This window comes from Haemorhous mexicanus, chromosome 10 (assembly GCF_027477595.1).
Source record: "Haemorhous mexicanus isolate bHaeMex1 chromosome 10, bHaeMex1.pri, whole genome shotgun sequence".
Classification (NCBI taxonomy): Eukaryota; Metazoa; Chordata; class Aves; order Passeriformes; family Fringillidae; genus Haemorhous; species Haemorhous mexicanus.
In genome coordinates this window covers 5,630,475-5,640,983 of record NC_082350.1, presented here as the reverse complement: position 1 = coordinate 5,640,983, position 10,509 = coordinate 5,630,475, and the positions used below count along the sequence as shown (strand labels likewise).

The following is a 10,509-nucleotide window of genomic DNA, read 5'->3' as shown; positions in this document are numbered from 1 at the left end:
CACGGCTCCTGGGGCCAGGATGTGCCAGGGCCTCAGCACCGTCCCAGGGAAGGATTTATCCCCACCTTGCCCACCTTCCCACCTAACGCTGCTCTCTGCCTCTGGGAAGCCATTCCCGCCCGGCCCATCACGACAGCAGAGCCCGCCTTCCCTCTGAGGGCCTCTGTCTCCCATCAGGCTCGGCGGAGCAGGTGGAAGAGGAGAAGGAGGAGACAGAAGAAGAGGTGGAGAAGAAGGAAGGAGGAAAGGAGAAGGAGGAGAAGAAGGGGGAGGAGGCGGAGCCGTGGGCCGGGCGGCGGGAACAGCCGCCGAGTGAGGGGCGGAGCGCGGGCGCCATTGCGGGAGCCGCGGCCCTTGGCGGCCTCCGGAGCGGTGGGTGCCGAGTCCGCGCTGGGACCCTCAGGGGCTGGGGGGGACGGGGGCCGCAGGGGGACCGGGGTCCCCTTTCTGTTGGGCGCCCACCTGCTGGGTTTTTTGAGGTTTTTTTGTCAATAAAAATAGAGGAAATAATAAAACTCGCCTTAACGTGTATTTGTCTCCATGGAGAGTTCTCTGTGAGGAATGGCAGCCTTTTTTTGTAAGGGCCTCCTGTCTCTGAAGCTGCCTGTTTAAGAAGCTTGCAGCTTAAATATAAGTTGATTTCTTCTTTTGCTGTATGTGTCTTTTGTTTTCTCTCCCACAGTATTGCTGGGCCAGGTGGAAAAATCGTGTGAGGAGACAGATGACCCCCACAGTTTCAAGTCATACAAAAAGGTGGTGAAGTTTTAATTCTTCATTTATCTTTAGAAAAAGGGAAATTTAGCTTTATAGTCCTAGCTTAAGCAAACAAATGAATGAGGAAGAAGCTCCTGTGCTGTGGTGTATTTCACCTTCAGAACGTGCTGGAAGCAAGCTTGTTCCAAAAGCAGCTCACAAAGGATCTGAATATACTGAAAAAATGGGTGAATGGAAGGTTAAGGTAACTGGAGGAACATATCCAGCATCTCTTACCATAGATAGGGAGAAGAGGGGAGTAATAGAGGTGGCTGGAAGAACTCTGACCTTCTTTTCCCCTCTCTGCTTTCCACTTCGTTGCTATCCCCAAAGCATCTGTTACAGCTCACAGGAAACTGCAGTAGGAAAACCTGGTACAGTTTTTCCACGACTTCTGTAAAGCTCTGCTTCTTCCTCAGGAATCTCTCCGACCCTGAGAAAAGCAACCACTTAAGCAGGCTTCTAAATCCACTAACATTTTCTTGAAGTAGCTGTAAAACATTTTGGATTCTCCTTTATTTTTTTACTTCCCATAAGGAACCTAAATGTTTCTTTTTGCTTTCAGGCCCTGATGTTGTCCTAGTGCTGTTCCTCTACCTCGAGTCAGTATGTCGAAATCCAAGGCCCCGCTTTCCTTGTCCGACTGCCTCTGCCAGATTTGCATGGAGATTTTTGTGGAGCCTGTCACGCTGCCATGCAGCCATACCCTGTGTAACTCCTGCTTCCAGATGACAGTGGAGAAGGCCAGCCTTTCTTGTCCCTTTTGTCGGCGGCGAGTCTCTTCCTGGGCACGGTACAACACCCGCAGAAACACTCTGATCAACTGGGAGCTCTGGGAGAAGATTCAGAAGAATTACCCCAAGGAGTGCGAGCGCAGGATGAACGGACAGGATTTGGATGAGGAAAGTAAGTGAAATGTCACTTGTGCTGGGATGTCTCTGCTTTGTCACAGGAATTGCTGTGGGTGGACTTCAGATGTTGGGAAATTAAGGAGCTGTGGGTAGGGAGGTGTGTTACTGCTGGCAGAGCTCTCCTGCAAAAGGGGCAGGGGAGAGGTGGGCAATGCCTTCTTCATTTGTAGCACAGAAGATAAAAATTTCATTGGCTGGTGGTTTCAGTGGGTACTTGTTCATGCCTTTGGTGTGGGGTATCAGTGCCTGGCCTCATTCATTGCTCATTTGCAGCTGTAACATCTGAAAGCAGAGTGTTTCAGTCTGTGGATATGTTTCTTTATCACTGTCAAGTCAGTGAAGTGGTTAAAAGATTTTCAGGTGTTAGTTTGGTTGAAATTCCAGAGGTTCGGTCAATGCAAGAATCTGTGAGCTGAAAATTGTGGTGTCAGAGAGAAGGAAGTGAAATGTGATTAACTTTTTGAAGAAGGATTTTGGGGTTTATGATGTTGCAAGCCCCCTTGGGGGACATTTTGATAGGTTGGCCTTAGGGCAACTTGTTCCACTTGCAGTGTTCTGAAGTCTTTTTAATGAAAGAAAGTGAAATACACAAATTATGGCCAGTGTACCAACAGAGAATGCGTGAGAGAATGGTTTGGGTTGGATGGGACATTAAAGATCATCCCACTCCAGCTCTCTGCCATAGGTAGAGACACCTTCCACTAGACCAGGGTGCTCCAAGCTCCTCCATCCAGCCTGGCCTTGGACACTTCCAGGGATGGGGCAGCCACAGCTTCTCTGGGAGACTTGTTCCATTGCATTTGCTTTATATACAGTGCTTGGGAAACACTGCCTGTTCCTGCCACTCTGTAACACCACTCTCTTCTACTGTGTAAACTTTATTGATATTTTGTAAACTTCCTTGGTATTTTTTTGCTTTATTCCTTCCTTTTTTTCAATCACAGCACTTGATTTAAGTCAAATCATTCCCATGACAGGGTATGGAGTTAAAATCCTTTGTTGTTGTTGTTGTTGTTAAAACCCTTTGTTGCTGACTGTCATGACTTTGTTGACTTTGGTTTTTCCTCTCCTTCCTCTTGATTAGTCTGTGTCCCCAAGCCACAGCACCAGCTGAGCAAGCCTGGGGAGCTGAGGCAGGAATATGAAGCAGAGATTAGCAAGGTAAGTCTAAAAATATGTTTAAAAAGCATAAATGCTTTGTATCCACTTATTTGAATTACTTACAAACAGCTGTAATTTTATTTAATAATAAAAATACTTAAAAGGGCACTGCAGCTGCAAGAACATAGTGGTCACTCCTGAATCATGAATTAAATTGCTGGAAGAGATTTCTTTGTATTTGACATGAGGTGACATTCTTGATCTATCCCTCCTACCTCATCTCTCAGTCAATGTACATAAAGGTAGCAAATGGAGAAATTTGGAACTGTTTGGACTTTGGTTTTGTATTTGTCTGCTTGATTTCCCTCCAAGTAAGAGACCTCAATTAGATAACTTTCAGTAATGAACATAGAGCATTTTCTCTGTTCTTTGTTCACTCTGTTACCTTTGCTCATTTGAAAATCAGTAAAGATTCTAAAGAAGCCTCAATTTTGGCTTATTTAAGGATCCATCATCCAATTCAGACACAGTAGCATTAAGATTTAGAGCTGGAATGTATGGGAATGCACCTTTCCCTGAGAGCCCCTTGCTGGTGATTACAGGAGCACATGAAGCAGAGGACTGGGGGGAATTTCCAAAGAAACTTTATTCTTGAAGTACTTTGCTCTCCTCGTGGAGTTGTTGGTAACTGATCTCTCAGCATGTCTGCTGTAAGAAAGGCACATGTAAAATTCCTGGCCTGCTGCTTTGGGGTTTGTGCATTTCAAGAGAGCAGCACTTTTCTAAAAGAGAGATGTACTGTCTTTGGGATATATAATGATAAAAGCAGGTTGAGCAAATGCTGTGAGATAGCTGGCATTCAGCCTTAAACAGAATTCTAATCCTACTTTCTCTATACAACCATGTACTTGGAGATCTTAGCTTTGTTTCAAAGTTAACACTTTGAAAAGGTGAAGAATGGAGTTTAACCTTGCAGGTTAATGGTATAATGTTAGAGAAACTAAAAGGTTTGCCACTGTGGTCAAACCCAAGGCTCTGCACACAGCATCCATGTGATCCTTACATCTTTGAGACTCATGCAGTGAAATGCTGCTGTATTTTGTGAACAGTGAATGGTTCACATTTAAGCAGTGCCAGCTGAGAGGTCCTGGTGTAAAGTGTGGCCCTGCAGTAGTAACCAGGTGGATTTTTTCAAACACCTGCTTTAGGTGGAGGCAGAAAGGCGAGCACACGAACAGGAGGAGAACAAAGCGAGTGAGGAGTACATCCAGCGGCTGCTGGCAGAGGAGGAGGAGGAGCACAGGCTGGCAGAAGAGAGACGGAAGGAGATGGAGAAGCAGCTGAAGCAAGATGAAGAGCTGGCCTGGCAGCTCAGTAACAGTCTGGTGAGTTAGGATCGAGTGGGACAGCAGCAAATACCAATATAGTGCAAGCAACTTGGACTTCTGAGAGCAAATGTTAAAATTTGGAATAGTTTAAATTTATTTTTAAAGCCTTGATTGACCATTGATTTTTGAAATCCAGCACCTATCATGTGTGCTGCATGTTTTCATTGTGAAACACTTTAAAACATTTGATTTTCTGCTGTATGCTTCCTTTTCCTCATCTTTTTATTTTAAATCCTTCTTTGGAAGATATGAATATGTGTAACCTGTACTGGCAGAAAGGAACATACAGTGAAAATGTACCTTACCTCTTGGGTTTTTTTTTTTCTTTTAATAATTTGTTTTGCTTAGTTGAATTTTTGCCACCCAATGATGAAACCTGTGTACTTATTTGAACAAAGCCTCCTGTCCCTCAGTGCTAGATCCAGAAAAGCATACAGAACAGGTAACATTTCTCTGTAACCATCTAGAACTCACAGTTCTAGAATTCTTTGGACAACAGTAACTTAATTCTGCAGCAAAACCCAAGTAGTTCCCTGAGGTTTCTGCAGTTTGTGTTGTGTTTTGTTTTATCTAATGCTGTTTTTACATGTCTGGAAGAATGAGGATCCCGAGGGACACGTGCCTGGCAGCCCATCCCCAGCACACAGCCTCTCCCTTCAGACATCCCCACTGAACCTGAGCAAGGCAAAGAACAAACCAAGCAACTCTGGAGACATTCAGAAGTAAGGGATTCAGCCAAGTGTTTCTTTAATTATTGGCCTGTTTCAGTGTCCCTCTGCCCCATTTGTTTCTTTGGAATGCTGTAGGCCAGCTTCCTGAGATAACTGGGGACAAATGTGAAGCTTTGAAGTTTAAAACATTTCCTCATAGGAGGAGAAGGGAAACACTTGCCTTCTTCTTGGTTTTTGTTTGTCAGAATGAACCTGAAGATCTTGAATAATGCAAAGGACTGACAGTTCAAGGACAAAATGTTTAAAAGGGGTATAATTTTTTTCTTTTTAAGGTATCTGTCTCCAAAGAATTATGGTATGTTGGGATCAGCATCATTCTCCAGTACCACAGGAAGAGGCGGGAGCAACTCTATCTCTGGGGTAACAGGAATAATTTTGTTAGTAAATATGGGATATTTTCCCCTTGGGTAAAATAATAAAGCCTGTAGGGTTCCAGTCCACTATTCCCCTTGCACATTGGCACTGGGCAGGTTATACTGCCCTTTTTAAGCTACCTTTGGTATTCATGATTGGCAGTTCTGGAGCCTGCTGGAAGAGGGTGCACCCTGATTTACATCATTCCATGGTTCTCTGATCATTTCTGTAAGGCCTCCAAAGAAGATGAGCAGGCCTGCACATTTAGTCTGAATCACTGATAAGAGGAAAATGCTGCAATTGTGGTTTCAGTCCTTTAGCTGGGCTTCTGCAGTTATTTTAAATATTTTCATTATTATTAAATAGGTATTTTTTAAAAAGAAAAGTATCTGAGTTGCTGTCCCAGAGCACTCAGGGGCAGTGCAGCCATGGGAAGTGAGTTTGGTATTTATTCACACCCCCATGAGCTTTTGATAAATTTGCTTCATTAGTGGTGTCTCCCTTTTCTTCAGGAGACCAACAGCAATGAAGGCAGCAGTTCTGCAGTGCAGGATGAGCAAGAAGAAATGCCAACCCTGTCTCCACAGCTGACCAGTGTAAATAAAGATTCTGGAGCTAAGGATTCATTTTTGGAATCATGCATGAACTATTTCAGTGCCTCAGCTTCAGGTGAAACTGACACTGTCAAGCAGGAAAAAACACCAGGAACAAATGGTTTAGAAGATGGAGTTCCAGATGCACTTCATGGAACCACAGAAGGGGAAGGGTCTAGGACAGTTCTTAGATCCAAAGGAGATGATGATGGAATTGAGTCAGACAGTGGCAATTTGACAGATGTCCAAAGGGTAAACCTTGAAAAGTCTGATGAAACTTGTACCTCTGGTCAGTTAGGAATGAATTGTGTGATGTCTGACAGCCAGACTGTGTTGCCTGGTCTGGGGAAGGAGGCTGGACACTCAAATGAAGAGACACCAAAAAAGCTACAGAACTCTAAGGAGACTCCCAAAAGGAAGCTAGTGGAGGCCCCAGTGGATGCCATGATTGAGTTGGACATGCTTGATAAGAGGAGAAGAACCTTTTCAGAAAGTGTAGAAGACCAAGGAGAGCAGCTGAATGATTTTAACTTGCAGACACAGAGAGCCTTTGAGCAGGAGTTCTATGAAAGGCGCAGGCAGGAGGAGCAGGACAGGCTCTTGGCTCTGCAGCTGCAGAAGGAGCTGGACAAGGAGGAAAGGACACTGAACAGACAGAAGGGCTCTCCAGACGAGTATCTGCTTCGTACCAAACCACCTCGGTCTGGGAAAGACTCTGCTGCCAGGAAGGGAAGCTCCAAGGGAGCAAAAGACTCCAAGGGATCAAAAACTCAGGCTGAAACCAATCACCACAAGACTCGGAAAGGTTCCTGCAATGAAAACTGGCAGTCCCCTGCCAGGGTCCGGGTGAAATCCCCCAGCATCAAGGAAGGAAAGGTTTTGAATTGTGTGGTTAATACCAGTGACACAAATGATATTTGTTCACTGCCTAAGAACAAGCAAAAGACAATCCTGCAGATGTTTAAAAGCCCTGTTGCAGAGTAGGTCAGAGCCATGGACACATGGAGGAATGGGAATGGGAACTGTGGTCATGTTCTCCTGTGCTAGGCAAAGCTTCCCTAAGCAGTTTTGAGTGGTTGCTTTGGAGGGGAACTACTTTGGGCAGCAGTGCTGTGAGTTCTGAGAAGTTCTAGTAACACATACACCCCCAGAATGTAACATTTTGAAATTGTTATTTTTTTGAGTATTATTTTCTAGCACTTGCAGCATTTCTTGCAGGACTCAGAGCATTTCTTATTTTCTGACTTGCATTTACATGGTTTGGAGTGTGAATACTGGTAGTGTTGGAAAACAATGATAACTGATGGTCTGATCTGAAAATGAGAATCTGAAGCCTTTAATGGAAAAGATGCACATTCCATGGAGGAAGCAAATGAAAAACGAGTCTGTAATCCCAGCTGGCTGTCAGCTGGAAGGTTGAAGCTCCCCTCAGCACAAGCACTGTTTTGTAGCACCTTGCTGGAATTTAGGCTGTTGCTGGAATGGCATTGTTGGCACACCCATTAACAGGAGTGTAAGCAGACAGCCACTCTTTCCCTGTCATATGCTGATCCCTCCCTTCAACAAAGAGGAGACAAACAGGTCATTCTCCACTGCCAAAGCCAAGGATCTTTCATGGATGCTGTGGGCTCCCATTCACCTCTCTTCACAGAGATCCCTCCTGCAGATCCCATTTTCCCCGTTAAGAACAAGATACTTTTGTTTTCTTGTTGTTAATATCCTGTTAATAGTACATATGAATGTAGAATGGTGTTACTGTACTTAATGCTGTTTCATTTTCATACTCAGACTGGTTTGAGTGTGATTAAAACAATAGTCCAGAAGCCAGTTATGATGGAGAAAGTTAAAAGGGAAAGAAGCACCTGAAGACTGGAGTTGTCAGTAATGATAACTGTAATTAGAAATTCACATAACTGCTCTGCCTGGCTGTAACTGTTCCCCTCCATTTTTAGAGGCACTACTAAATACTGTTCCTGTTGGGTTTAAAACTGAAACAACTCAAAAAAAAAAAAAAAGGTACTTTAGAGGTGGAGGTGCTGAGGCCTGTAGGAGGTTGAGGCTGGGGAAGAGGCACTCAGATCCTACTATGCAGAGGAAGTTTTCTTGCTAATTGTTTCATCTGTTGTTTTATGAAGCCTTATTTTGGCTTTTCTTTGCTTCTTTGGAGCTACTTTTGCACTGTCTGTGTTTGAAATGGAGCCAAATGCTAGCTGCAGTGCTGAAGGGTGTGTGCTAGTCATCAAAGTCAGCAAATGTTTGAGTTTTGTCCTTTTTTTTGAACACCATTGATGACTTTAATTCTGTTCTAGGACATTGCTAACAGATTTGTTTCTTCAGCAGCATCTTCTGATGGTTTAAGTTTTAAAAAACCAAATTTTATGGAAAGCATGACCAGCACACTGAGCCAAAAATATAAATTGTTAGGTTTTTTTTTCCCAAAGCCTGCACTTCTTTATCATTGGTGGGCTCCTCATAAATAAATAAATATATATTCTGTTCAGAGATGGTTTTTGAGAAAGTTACAGCAGGTGACCAGTGCCAAATCCTTTGCTTTTTCTCCTGCTGCCTCAGCCATTGTTCTGGAAGCTTTCCTTGAATATGGGTCTGTTTTTCCTTAATACTTAACACAGTTGGGATTATTTTCTGGTTTACCCATGATGTAAAAAAAAGCTTAATTAAAGGGTTTTTTTTAAGGCAGAGCTACTGACTGTTTCCATGCTGGTGACTCTCAGCCTGTCCAGTCAGGGTAAGCCTGTAAAAAAATAAACCCCATTTTCAAAGCAGAATGCAAAACAAAACAGAACTAAAATTGATTGTTAGATAAAACCAAACTTAACTGCAGAATGTACAAAACCTGTCACCTTTAGCAGCAGCTTTATCCGAGGTGGGATGCTGCAAGCCCCCAGATGATCCCATTCCTCACCATACCCATGGCACAATAATCCTCACCAGGCATCATTTGGTTCTTTTAGATCTTCATTGTTAGAGGGTGGGATTTGGCCACTGCTGAGTGGATTTTGGTTGTACCAACAGCTTGTTTCTGACCCTGTGGTCCAGGAGCTTTGAAGGAGGTGAAATCAGCTTTGTTTTACTGGTGTTGGTGAAGCAGGAGTCTGTATTTGAGATGGCTGGGCTGGTGTAACAGTTCACTGCTGCTCACCTGCCTTCAGCCCTGGTGATTAATTTGTCTTGTTTGTGAACAAGTTCAGCTCATCCAACTGCCAGGAAAAACAAAACTAGTGCCAAAACCCCAAATACTTCACAGGCTTGGTTGCTTCTCTGAGCAGCAGAGCTGGTGTGGGGATGGGAGGCAATGAGAGAGAGAACAAATGGACCTGTTTCCATGGCAGTGAGGTAATACATTATTAGAATTCTAGGGAAATCTCAGCTTTTTTGTACTCAGAATTGACAAGTGTTACTAGCAAGGTGTGCAGCAGCAAGGCAGCCACATTCCTGCTGTGTCTGGAAACTGGAAAGGAGTAAAACTTTCCTGACATTCCTTCAGGTGGCCTGGGGATCAGAAACACCTGGTACAGTAGGTGGGACAAATCCAAGGGTTTCCTCTTCAGGCTTTGTGACAGTGACTGCAGGGGTGCCCTGTGGGTGCAGATGAGCTGTTCCTCGACCACCTCAGGTGCTGCCCCCCAGAATCCCAGGATGGGTCAGGCTGGAAGGGACCACAGTGGATCCATCTGCTCCAGCAGGGCCATCCCAGAGCCCATGGCACACATTGTGTCCAGACAGCTCTGGGATATCCCCAGGGAGGGAGACCCCACACCCTATCTGGGAGCTGTTCAGGGCTCCATCACTGCCCAGGAAAGTTCTTCCTCATGTCCAGGTGGAGCTCCCTGGGCTCAGTCCCTGCCCGTGGCTCTGGTGCCATTGCTGAGCCTGGAGCAGAGTCCGGCCCTGCTCTGCCCCTTGCTGCAGCCAGGGACAGCCAGGGCTGAGGGCCCCTCTCAGCTGGGGCTCCTCTCCAGGCTGAGCAGCCCCAGCTCCCTCAGCCTTTCCTGGGCACCCAGATGCTCCAGGCTCTTCAGCATCTCCGCAGCTTCCCCTAGACCTGCTCCAGCAGCTCCATGTGTCTCGTCTCCTGAGGAGCCCAGAGCTGGACACAGCACTGCCAGGGCAGGACAGAGGGACAGGATCACTCCCTGACCTGCTGTCAGTGCTCTTTCCAGTGTCCCACAGGGTCCCACTGGCCCTTCTGGCCCCCAGGACACTCTGCCGGCTCGGGGACAGCTGGTTCCCTGTCAGACCCCCCAGGTCCTCCACCGCAGCGCTGCTGTCCAGCGGGTCACCCCCGGCCTGTTCACAGCACCTGGAGAGGCTCCGCACTCGGCCCGCGGCCTGCCCAGCCCCTCGCCGCGCCGCGGGCCTCTGTGATGGGGCAAATCCGCGTGGGAACCCCAGGTGCGCGTCCTGAGAGTGCCGGCCCGCCTCTAAGGCCCGTGTCCCCCGTTGGAAGCGGCGGGTCGGGAATTCCGGAGGCATTCCCAGGGAAAGCCGCTGAGGCGGCGCGGGTGGGGGCGCGGGGGAAGGAGGGCGTTGCCACGGCAACTCCCGCCTCCCGCGCGATCGGGGGGCGGGGCCTGTTACCACGGCAACCGAGGCCCCCCGCCCCTCTCTGCAGCGGGCGGGGGAAGGGGCGCGCGCGCGGGCGGGTCCCGCGCATGCG

The 10,509-nt window shown here is 46.6% G+C and overlaps 1 protein-coding gene across 1 annotated transcript; it reads left to right on the top strand.

The window, feature by feature from the left end:
* Positions 1-253: 253 nt before the first annotated feature.
* RNF168 (ring finger protein 168) lies at positions 254-8,528 on the top strand. The gene is made up of 8 exons (XM_059855073.1): positions 254-372; positions 683-753; positions 1,319-1,659; positions 2,749-2,825; positions 3,974-4,150; positions 4,751-4,875; positions 5,157-5,244; positions 5,751-8,528. The coding sequence occupies exons 3-8, from the start codon at positions 1,362-1,364 to the stop codon at positions 6,813-6,815; spliced, it is 1,830 nt and encodes a 609-aa protein (XP_059711056.1). The 5' UTR covers positions 254-372; positions 683-753; positions 1,319-1,361; the 3' UTR covers positions 6,816-8,528.
* The last annotated feature ends 1,981 nt before the right edge of the window (positions 8,529-10,509 follow it).